Genomic DNA, 12,504 nt, shown 5'->3' on the forward strand with positions numbered 1-12,504 from the left:
AAGAGCCAGCCTCAAGTCGAGGGCCTGATTTATTAAGTAATGGTTTCCTGATTTCACTTAAAATATATTCTATCGCAAAATAAATGGTTATTTTCTTACGTTATCTTCACTTAGTTACACAATCATCATCACTTTCAGCTTTAAACAAATATCATAACAGAAAACATCCCAGCACTCTTAGCAGCTGCTAATTATTCATCCCTAGTATTAGTGTAGTGTAGTGTTTGTAAAATATTCCTATTAAAATATAGTCTATAATACATAATGGGTAGTTTTTCCATATACCACTCTGTTGTTAACTCTCTGCACCAGTGTCATACCTTATAAGTATATCATGCTAATACTTTTTTAGGTTTGTGGTGCACTCTGTGGTTCACATGCCTTTAAACAACCATTTACAAGCTTGTTCACCTTTAGTGTGTCATTGATACTTAGAATCCCATTAACAAACCATAGTCACATCTAGCCATTCCCACACCATTAAGTTCACCCTCATTATCATATCTGTACATATTAGGTTATCATTCCCCCTCCACTAGCTTCTGTCTATCTCTAGTTCCCCTATATTCTACATTATAATATACTTATTTTACATATTTCACAGAGTTCACATTAATGGTGAACCATATCTCTCCTTTTGTGTCTGGCTTATTTCACTCAGCATTTTGTCTTCAAGTTTCATCCATGTTGTCATATGTTTCATGACCTCATTCCTTCTTACTGCTGTGTAGTATTCCATCATATGTATATACCACATTTTGTTCATCCACTCCTCTGCTGAAAGACATTTGAATTGTCTCCATCTCTTGGCAGTTGTGAACAATGCCATTATGAAAGTCAGTGTTCAGATATCTTTTGTGTCACTGCTTTCAGATCTTCTGGGTACATACCAAGAAGTGAAATTGCTGGATTGTAGGATAATTCAATATCCACTTTTCTGAGGAACTGCCAAACTGTCTTCCATAGTGGCTGTATCATTAGACAGTCCCACCAGCAATGAATTAAGATTTCCAATTTCTCCTCATCCTCTCCAGCATTTGTAGGTTCCTGTTTGTTTAATGGCAGCCATTCTTATTGGTGTGAGATGATATCTCATTGTGGTCTTGATTTGCATCTTCCTTATATCTAGTGAAGATGGACATTTTTTTCATGTATTTCTAACCATTTGTATTTCCTTTTCAGAGAAATGTCTTTTCATATCTTTTGCCCATTTTATAATTGGGCTGTTTGTACTATTGTTGTTGAGTTGTAGGATTTCTTTATATACACAAGATATCAGTCTCTTATCAGATACATGGTTTTGAAATATTTCCTCCCATTATGTTGGCTGCCTCTTCACCTTTTTGACAAATTCCTTTGAGGTACAGAAGCTTTTGGTTTTGAGGAATTCCCATTTATCTATTTATTCTTGCATTGCTTATGCTTTGGATGTAAGGACTAAGAAGCCACCTCCCAATACTAGGTCTTGGAGATGGCTCTCTACATTACCTTCTAGGAGTTTTATTGTATTGTCTGTTATATTGAAGTCTTTGATCCACTTTGAGTTAATTTTTGTATAGGGTGTGTGGTAGGGGTCCTTTTTTAGTCTTTTGGATATGGATATCCAGTTCTGCCAGCCCCATCTGTTGAAGAGACTGTTTTGTCACAGTTCATTGGATTTGGGGGTCTTATCAAAAACCAGTCAACTGTAGATCTGGGGGTCTATTTCCAAATTCTCAATTTGATTCCATTAATCAATATGTCTATCTTTGTGCCACAGAGCCCCACACCCATTCCTCTCTTCCCCTCAAAGAGGGTAAGTCCTTTGAAAGCAGGGACCATAACATATTTATTTTTATTTCCCCACTGCTAGTACAATGCTTGGCACAGATTGCCTCGAAATACATCTCTTGAAAGAGCAAGTGGTTATTTGTGTGTGTGTTATCAGATGTAGGTCAATGTTGTGAAAAAGAAAATAGTAAGCATTTATATCCTACATTGAAAAGTTTCAGAAAATATTAGTGTTGCTATTTTTCAGCAAATTATAAATTTATAATCTCTTTAACACATGCCATGTGACTTCATCTCCAGGTAACCCAGTTTGTGTACTAGCTAATTTTCTTGGCTACACTCAGATATGTTGATCTGCAAAAGCAAAGATCCTTGAATATCACAGAAACTGAATATTGCAGAGAACTTTTGCAATAGACACTAATTAAATAAAAAAAAATTTAAAAATGAGCCAATTCTCCTGGGATAACTTTGTAAGCTTCATTTAGCCATTGCATGCAGTAAAGTTCTAATAGCAAGCCACTGCTTTAAAGTATTTAGCATCCTGGTGGAGTTAACACAAGATCTAAAAGTGTCTGATATTCTCTTATAATCATCTTGCTGAGTTGCATATTAAAGAAAACACACAGAAGATTTGACAGTAAATAATACTTCTTATATGCAATCACAGGAGAAGCATTTTATTTTATTTTATTTTATTTTCATCCAGTTTACCGTCCTTCATAGAGCTAAACCCAAAGAATAGACACTGTTACTTTAGCATCATCTCTGATCTCTTGGTGAACAACAGGATTTTAAAGTGATTTATGACATATTAATGAGAACTATGTTTTAATCAGTTTTTCTTTCGAGTTTAACCAGTTTTTTTTTCTTTTGAGCTTGAAAGACATCCAGGAAAATTTGATTTCAAATGCACTTATAAGGATAAAAATGAAATCCAAAGCCAGCTGTTCTACAGGTTTTAATATGCATAACATATCTAGTTTCTTTACTCATAACAGTATTAGTTAATTTCTTTAAGAGCTTGGACATCAGATTACAAAGCAGGAAAATAGTGTCTTTCTAAACTTCTGAACTAGTCAACAAATACCAGTTAATTTCACTCATTTAATTTGTTTTCTAACCTAGGTTGTGTTGGGCTCATTTAAAGAAATATCGTTGATTCATTTTTTAAAAATTGGGCCTATGAAAGGTTAAATTTATAAAGTAAATGTATATCAAGTGCCTTTACAGTGTTTTGTCACTGCAGTTATTGACTTCTGTATCAAATTCAGAATTAAAATCAGTCATCTAATGGCATCTACTTTTAATGTTTATAATGTATTTAAATTTTTTTATTCAGAGATTTAATCCCCCCATTTACTTTAAACCTGGAGTGATAATATTTCAGTAAATTATGAATTTTTTAATGCTTGACCACATTTAATATTACATTTATATGTTTACAATATAGAGTTGCAGAGTTGTGCTTTTACAAAGCTACTTAATGATATTTACAAATGCTATAAATATTTAATAAGATAATGACTCTGGATGCTTAAGAAAGAAAAATCTTTGTGTATGTGTGTGTATGTGTGTATTATAAAGAAATTCAAAGTTAAAATCATGCTTATACTTCCCCACATATAAGCAGATCATCTGTTCATTCTTGATTAAACTTTGTTACTTTCAGCATTTTAAAGAAATTGCTCCAATGTCTTCTAGTTTGCATTGTTTCAGATGTGAAAACTTCTGCCCTCCTGATCTTTATTCCTATGTATTTAATATGTCTTTTTGTCTCTGGCTACTTTTAAGACTTCTCTTTATCACTGGATTTAAGCAATTTGATTATGATGTGTCATGGTGTAGTTCCTTGTCATTTCTTGTATTTGAGGTTGGTTGAGCTTCTTGAATCTGTGGGTTTATACTTTTTATCAAATATGGAAAATTCTTGACTTTTATTTCTTCAAATACTTTTTCTACCCTCCTCTTCTCTCTCTTCTATGAGGACTATTTGACCACTTGAAGTTTCCCCCAGTTCTCTGGTGCCCTGCCCCTCCCTCCCTCCTTCCCTTTCTTCCCTCTGTTTTTCCTTCCTTTCCTCCCTTTCCTTTCTTTCCTTCATCTCTTTTCTCTCTGTATTGCATTTTGGATAATTTCTACGGTCATGTCTTCAACTGTATTATTCTTTTCTCCTACAATGTCTCATCATCCATTAATTCCATCTAATGCATTTGTTATCTCATACATCGTCATTTTTATGTCTAGAATTTTTATTTTGGTCTTTTTAAATCTCTTCCGTGTATCTTTTAATGACTGCTTAATCTATCCCCTAGTTTCTTGAACATATGGAACATGTTTGAATGCGCTTGCCTGCCAGTTTTATCATCTGTATCATTTTTTGGTCAGTTTTGTTTAATTTTTTTCCTCATTATGGATTGTATTTTCCTGCTTCCTTAAATGCCTGACAATTTTTTATTGGATGCTAGATCTTGTGAATTTTACTATGTTTATGTGCTGGATATTTCTGTAATCTTTAAAATATTGCAAAGCATTGCTCTGGGATATGATTAAGTTATTTGGCAACAGTTTGATTCTTTTGAATCTTGTTTTTAAGCTTTGCTAGGTGGGACTAGAGCAGCATTTATTCTAAGGCTTTTCCCCACTAATAAGGAGAGACACTTTTTAGTAATTTAATAGATTCCCTGTGGATTATAACGTTTTCCTCCCTGGCTGTTGGGAACACACACTATTCCTATCCCTATTGCTGCTAAACTTTGTGGGTGGCTAGTTCCTCAGTGTTAGGTAGTTGATCAGTGCTCAACTAAATTGAAAAGGAGGATCCTGTGCATGTATGTCCTCAGTTCTCTCTGTGTAATTCTCTCCTGGGCTCTGCCTTCAGGCAGCTACATACTTTTGTTTCACAAAATTCTCAGCTCTTTCTCCTCATTTCTGGGTTTCCCCTACTGATACCACAGCCAGTGAGCTTGGGAAACCTCATTTGTTCCTCAGCTCTTACTGATCACTATTCTTCATTGCCTGAATGTCCAGCACTTTGAGAGTCACTGCTTCATACATTTTATCCTGTTTTTGGTTGTTTCAGGTAGTAGGATAAATCTAGTGTTTCTTATTCCATCTTTCATAGAAGCAGAAGTGTCTGAATAGATTTATGTAACTACATTTAATATATGAAAACGTGGCAGCATAAATTTCTAAGGAAGGTTTGGGATAATCTTTCAACAACAGTGGCACATTTTTTATACCATTGGGGAAATCAGTGAAGTTCCAATGTCATGTCATATATAGCACGATTAATCTCACACAGTTTTATATAAAAAAGACTATAAAAAGTATAGTATTCATACACACACATCACACACACACTATTCAGTTAGAAATCCTGGAGAATATGTAGATGAGCTTTCTCACTCATAACTTATGGCTATATAAATTGTTATAAGTCCTATATGTTTAGCTAAAAGATAATTAGCCTAAAATAATAGCACTGTAGGCCTAGTATTTTTGGGGGGACTCTACTCAATGGAAAAAGTTAATAACAGATATATATATACATATGTGTGTATAAAATTTATAAGTAATTCTTTGATGATAGAGAAATGATACTTTCATGTATATTTAGCCATTAAAACAATGTTTATGAAAAGTTTATCCAAAAGGAAAGATTTATGTTACACTGTGAATTGAAATAAAGAAGGGTACCAAACTGTATATGTTTTACTACAACTATAAAAATGGATTAAAGCATGTACTTATTAATTCATTGAAAAATATGCAATATATTAAATGCTTATCTAGTGACATGCACGGTGTTCTATACATAAGGTTGGCGAAGAAAGCAATCGGTATATGCTTAAGAATTTGCTAGTGGGGAAGCAAGATGTGTTTTATGAAGGAGAAATATAGGACGCCATAAGATAAAATAAATATGATAAAAAGCTCTTTTTGGAAAGTGAAATTTTAGTTTTTTCTTGGTATCATTAGAATGGCTTTTCTGATGTTTATTGATATTTACATGTATATATTTTGTGGGCAAAATTTACTTTGGCATCATCTTATTAACTCCTTATTTGGCCAACTGAAATTTTTTTTTTTTTTTTTTAACTCCATCGTTCCCCCACCTTTATGTAGTTCTTGTCAAAAATTACATATTTTACATTGAGTCCAAAACCACTGATTTATCATTACAGTTTATGTATTTTAGATCCTGTAGGAAGTAAATAGTGGAGTTATAAATCAAAAATACAGTAGTATTGGTATTTATATTTACCATGTGATCTTTACTGGAAATCTTTATTTCTTCACATAGCTTCAGTCAATTGTTTAGTGTCCCTTCCTTTCAGCCTGCTCAACTCCCTTTAGCATTTCTTATAGGACTGATTACTGGTGATGAAGTCCCTCAGCTTTTGATTATCCGGGAATGTTTTCATCTCCCCCTCATTTTTATCCTCCAGGTGTTTGTGAATTCTCCAAGTCTCTGAAAAATATGGAATGCTTCACAAATTTGCATGTCATTCTTGCGCAGGGGCCATGCTAATCTACTCTGTATTGTTCCAATTTTAGTATATGTGCTGCTGTAGCGAGCATGAAATTTATATATTTATGCTAAGAATTTTATTTTTGCTTTTACACCTCAATTTGTATTATGATATTGTTTTTAATTTAAAAGTCACATTATCTTTAATTTTGACCATGATATTATAATCCTTCTTTATATTTTGCAGTCTGTTATTGTTGAAAATTTTTACCTGATAATGGTGCAGTTTGGGTAGTAAAGAGGCTGGATTTGATTTGCTGATTAATAGACTTCATGGTACTTGGTTATTTTTCAAGGGAATTTGAATCTTACATTTGTGAATCTTATGATTGTAATTGGCTAGTTGTGTTTGATCTTCATTTGTTCCTCCAGGAATATGGTCAGTAAATAACCTTGGATCTTAGGTTATAGGTAAAAAGTAACATTTGGGGAATACACAATCTATTTTCTCCCTCTTGTATTCTCTACTTCCTTGTGATGTGCCTGGCACTGGTAATCAATAAATAATTTCTGAATGAATGAATAAATAAATGTGGAAAATAGCATCATTCAAATCATTACTTAAAAATAATACTTTGTATATTATGAAAAACTAAACTGTTTTTATAATGTTAGTATACAGGCTATTAATTATTTTGGGTATTTTAATTCTTAAATTGTTTTCTTTACCTATCTTATATTAGAGGCATGTATCATGAGAAAATAAGGAAAGTATGAGACAAATAAGAGAATGATATTGTGTCATTATCTAAGTCTACAAAGCAATATCATTTCCTAGTGACAATATTTTATAATTTAGTTAGCTGTTTTCATTCTTTTGGAGGAGTAGAAATGCAAAGACAGAGATATCAGTAATTTCACTGCAATAATGACATTGTTGTAAAAGATTAATTAAATTGCTGAGTTTTAATCACTATTTAGATTCATGGAGAATATAGTGATAATAAAAGATTATTATTTCAACATAGGTAAAAATATCCCTTCAAATTAAAGGAGAACATGAAAGTCACCCATTAAACTGATAAAAGTATTTAAATTTATATTTTGTGGATTTGATATTTCATGCTGTACTTATGGCTTAGATTGTACAGGTCATTGTATTTTTTCTGTTTTGTAAGTCTAATAAAGTTATGGAGTCAACATGTATTTAATAAAGGAACATAAGTTAATTGAACAAGATAAATTTGGAATGCCATCTATTAGTCTATTCAAAGTTGTGTTGTAAGTCTTTTTATCTTTACATAAATCTGAATATAATACTGAGGAAACACTTGTTTAACTCATTTGTTTTAATCTTAATGGATTGTAGATTTCAGTCATTGAATATGAAAAGTCTATAGAACTGAATAAGTTAGTGGCAAACGTGGAAGAATAGAGTTGTATTATGATAATGATTTTTAGAAGCTATAAAAGAATGAAAACTGCCAAATAGGCTATAAGAATAAGATTAAATCAAAGGTGGTATTATAAACAAAGTCCTATAATTGACAATCATTCATTCAACAAATAATTTTTGAATTTCTAATATTTGTCAGGGAGTACTTGAGGTGCTGAAGACATAGCCATGAACGAAACAGTCAAAACCAACAAAAATTCATACCCTCTTAGACCATAACATGTACTTGAAGAACAGAAAGCAGAAAAGATAAGTGAATATATATTATACATATATAAACTCATATAAGTATATGCTTATAATATATAAAATAGCAATATATATTTTATATGTGTATGTGTGCACACATATATTTATTGGTGATACGCACACACACACATATATATTAGTGATAAGTAGTCAGGTGAAAAATGAAACAGGAAAAGGAAGAGGAACTGTTTCAAGGAGGTGCTGTAATTTTAGACAGGGAAGACTTACTTCCCAAGGGAGTGCCTCATTGAGAATGCAACAATTGAGAAAATACCTAAATGGGACAAGGCCCAGTATTTTAGGCAGGGGGATACTGTTCCGGTTTGCTAGTGTTGACTTTTTGCAAAATACCAGAAATTGATTGGCTTTTGTAAAGGGGGTTTATTTAGTTACAAAGTTACAGTCTTAAGGCCATAAAGTGTCCAAGGTGAGGCCTCAACAATAGGGTACCTTCACTGAAGAAAGACCATTGGTGTCCGGAAAACCTCTGTTAACTCGGAAGGCATGTGGCTGGTGTCTGCTTGCTTCCAGGTTGCGTTTCAAAATGATGTTCTACAAAATGTTGCTCTTGGGGCATTTTGTCCTCTCTTAGCTGCAGCTCCTCTTCAAGATGTCACTCTCAGTTGCTCTGAGTTCCCTCTGTCTATCAGCTCATTTATATGGCCCCAGTGATTTAATTCATTCCCACCCTGAATGGCCAGGTAACACTTCCATGGAAATTATCCAATCAAAGTCTTGCCCACAGCTTATTGGGTCACATCTCCATGGAAACACTCACTCAAAGGATTCCAATCTAATCAACACTAATATGTCTGCCCCCACAAAATTGCATCAAAGATAATGGCATTTGGGAGGACATAATACATCCAAACTGGCACGGATACCAAGTGCAAAAGTAAAGAAGTGGGAGATTATTGTTTACCACCTGAACAGCCTGGTGGTAGTATGACTAGACCTGAGTGTTTAAGGGAAAAATGATAGAAGAGGATATCAGATAGATGATGAGGACAGTGGGGACAGGGAAAGAAGTATCAAGGATCTCTCTGAAGTTTTGTTCTGGTAACTGGAGTTGGTATTTAATGGAAAGGAGAAGCTGTGAAAGGACTAGGTTTGGCACACAGAGGGTTGTGGATAGAGATGCTGCTCAGAAAGTTGGATGTAGAAATCTGTGGTGGGGGTGTCTGGGCTCAAGAGATAAATTTATGAGTCATTAGCATATAATGGTATTTAAGATCAGAAGACTGTTTGTGACCAATAGAAAAGTAAACAAGTTTTGAGCCCCAAAGCTGGACAACTAGAGGTCAGGTTGGCATAAAGGAGCCAGCAAAGGACATGGGGAAAACTTGGCTAGAGGTAAGAGGATGGTAGAGATTATGGTGTCCCCAAAGTTGAGTGACAAAAATATTTTAAGAAGGAGAGACTGATCAAATGTACAAATACTGCTGATAGGTTGTATAAGATGGATATAAAAATTGGCATTTGATTAAGCAAATTGAATGCCATTGTTGTCTTTGATAAGAGCTGTTTTCATGGAGTGAGGATAAAAGTGATTTATGTGGGTTCCAAAGGGAGCATGAGAAGAGAAATATGGAACAATAAGTAGAGGCAGCTCTTTCAAGGAGCTTTGTTTAAAGGGAATAAGAGAAATGAAGTTTTGATTAGAGTGTACACAAGTAGAACAGAGAACAAATCTAATGCATAGGTGTAGGGTTTGGGTAATTGCAGATAGGTGTGTGGATGAGATTGAGGTTATATTTATAAATTATTTCTAATTGTTTCTCTTTTCTCAGTGAAATAGAGAACATGGCCATTATCTGAAAGTTAGAATAAGAGGGGAAGTGTTGAAATTTGATGGGAGGAGAGAAGGTATGAAAAGTGATTCTCAAAGTGTATTCCTTGAACCAACAGCATCAGCATCACCTGGGAATTTGTTAGAAATGCAAATATCTGATCCCACCTTAGACCTTTTGAATCAGAAACTGTGATGAGGCTCAACAATCTGTTTTAGCAATCCAGAATCCTGATGATTCTGTTGCACAATAAAGTTTGAGAAAAAAAAGTTTGTGAGAATGATGGGTTAGAGAAATACAGTATTCTTTCCAGTAATTATTATGGAACACTTAGCCTTATGACCAAGATTTTAAGTGAAACCTTTCAGTATGGTTGTGTGTTTTAGCCTGCCACTTTCAGATATGCAGGTGGAGGGAAAGTGTAGATAATCCTTAAGAACAAGTGGAAGAAATGTGACTGTAGATACTGATAAATACTAGATCCTGGATTTCTATCTAAGTAGAAGCAGAGATTGTAAAGATGAGATAGGAAGAAGGGAGTTGATAATAGCAACTAACCGAAAGTTAAAGCTGAGTAAGAAGAGAAGGGAGGTTTTGAGAGAAGTGAGTAACAGAGAAAAAAGAGAAGGATCAATGGACATAGATTTCAAAGGATTTACATAGGTTCCAAAGATTTATTGGATTTAGTACTGGGAAGAATGAGTTTGAAGCATAGGTCAGTGTGTTTAAGTTGTTGAATGTATAAAGTTGGTATTATAGGTTCATTTATTAATGCCATTTTCTATATAAAACCATGTGCAGTCAAAAAATTAGATCAGAGGGTAAGTCTATGCTAATGTCAATTCAAGAGTGTTTAGTTGCCAGAGCAGCAGAGAAATTACTTCCACCAATTCCATCGATAACGACAGACTCTTCTGTGGGCCCCAAATATAAAGTATAACATGGTTCCGGTTTATGTTAATTTCTTCCTAAGACCTTAATGTGAATGTTTTATGAGTCTCTGACGGAAAGCTTTAGGTAGAAATACGTTTTTTTTTTTTACATGAACACATTAGGTAGATAAAATTGAAATGTCTCAATTGGGAAGGCAACTTATAGAACATGAAGTCCCTTAGCCAAGTTGCTGGTTTTGATGTGCATACCTCACAGTGGACGAGAGCATAGAATGGGGACTAAGGAGAACCTCTTTGATGGATGAATGATACATTCAAGGAAAAGAGCACTAGATTTGGATTTCATCCTGTATCCAACACAAAAATAGCAGCTAAGATTTCCTGAACTCAGTGTACACCAGGTACTGTGCCAAGTTCTTTCCTACCACAACTAATCTGTAAAATAATTCTCAGTGGTAGGTAATTTTGTCCCATATTCCTACCATTACTAATAGCATACCACCTGTCTCTCTGACTTTGTGACAGTAACAAAACCTTTCCAGACCTCAATTAAATAAAAAATATATTAATATGTGTGAATGGCTTTATAAAAGTGATTTTATCCTCAAAGTCATAATCAAAAGACTTCTGTTTATCCTCCAAGACTGTTGACGATAGCCCAACACTTTCCTGTACTCCTTATCAACAAGCTCAAGGAGAAGTATCGATCTTCCTTCCTTTTAAATTTGCAGAAAAATAGAATTAATGATGGATGTATCATAGGAAGTAGACAAGAAAATTAAGACACTTTGGGGGAATTGCCTTTGAGATAATGTTCTTACCTGCTTGTGCCTGTCATAATATTGAGTACTTAGATTTATCCTTAACCGGTGTTCTTTGGGACATTTTAGAATATTGTTAAGTAAATATTAAAAAGATAATTAAGACTTTGTACTTAAAAATGGATTACCACAAAAGAAGCTTCAATATAGTCCTTCATTTATGTTTTAATATTTTGTCATTTTTATAGGATAAAAAGTGTGATTGAACGGAACACTGGTTTGGCCAGTCCTCATCATGAACCGTGCTTTTAGCAGGAAGAAAGGTAAGTGTTTGCCCATTTTAAAGGACCTGGGGTCAAGTCAGTATTACTGCAAAATCAAGCATAGATGTTAAGAAATGTTTTTTTCCTATTATGTCTGTGAGAGAAAGGCTCGGATGATGGCAAGACCGTCAAACATGCAACAGGAAGCCTGGCTGAGAACCCCGGTGGGGTACTGACAGCTGTCTTCAGGTATTTGAAGAGCTGTTATTTGACTGTAGGACTCACTTAAACAAAGTACAAATAAGTATAAATTATAATGTCAAAGGAAAGATATTTCCAACAAAGTTGTGCAAAAATATACTGTAATTACTCAAAGTAATAACTTTTTTTTTGTCACTGAAGTAAGAAATGTTCAAACATTTGAATCTGGTACAGAGGATTAATGTATTTAGTAGCGATTTAGTTAGTGTGACCTGTAAGGCACTTTTCAACCCTGGAAAGCCAGGCATTTATCATTTTACTTACTTTTTTAAATAAGGGGAAGGTAAAATGATATTTATTGAGGTTTATAGCTTGCTTCCAATCTAAAACATATGCCAAAAGTAAAATGTTTCTTTTGTATTCTTTTTTCAAATAACATTGGTCTAGAAATAATTTGTTATATGATATATTTAAGTATATTTAACAAAGTAATAGAAAATGTACATCACAATTCATCATTTTAATCATACTATCTTATATTTTTAAAACACTTCTAGGCCCTCTATTTTTTTTCCACATGCTTAGCATTCTCCATGTTTTAAAGTTGAAAACTCCACATTTCTATTTTACTATTTGTTTGAAGGGAT

General features: G+C 33.7%; 1 protein-coding gene and 1 non-coding gene across 6 annotated transcripts in view; one reads left to right on the forward strand and one right to left on the reverse strand.

Annotated features, from left to right (window-relative positions):
* Positions 1-12,504, forward strand: part of GULP1 (GULP PTB domain containing engulfment adaptor 1) — a 322,123-nt gene that overhangs the window by 192,733 nt on the left and 116,886 nt on the right. For 3 of the 5 annotated variants that reach the window (XM_037849952.1, XM_037849954.1, XM_037849950.1), the window contains one exon: positions 11,642-11,716. In XM_037849952.1, the coding sequence (XP_037705880.1) occupies positions 11,689-11,716 (28 nt within the window). In that variant the 5' untranslated portion in view covers positions 11,642-11,688. Of the gene's footprint in view, positions 1-8,714; positions 11,034-11,641; positions 11,717-12,504 lie in introns of those variants that run through there. The other 2 variants (XM_037849955.1, XM_037849953.1) reach the window with 2 other exon arrangements.
* Positions 6,248-6,354, reverse strand: LOC119545063. Its single transcript, XR_005219040.1, has one exon. It is a non-coding gene; the product is annotated as a U6 spliceosomal RNA (small nuclear RNA).

The sequence above is a fragment of the Choloepus didactylus genome, chromosome 9 (genome assembly GCF_015220235.1).
Source record: "Choloepus didactylus isolate mChoDid1 chromosome 9, mChoDid1.pri, whole genome shotgun sequence".
Taxonomy (NCBI): Eukaryota; Metazoa; Chordata; class Mammalia; order Pilosa; family Megalonychidae; genus Choloepus; species Choloepus didactylus.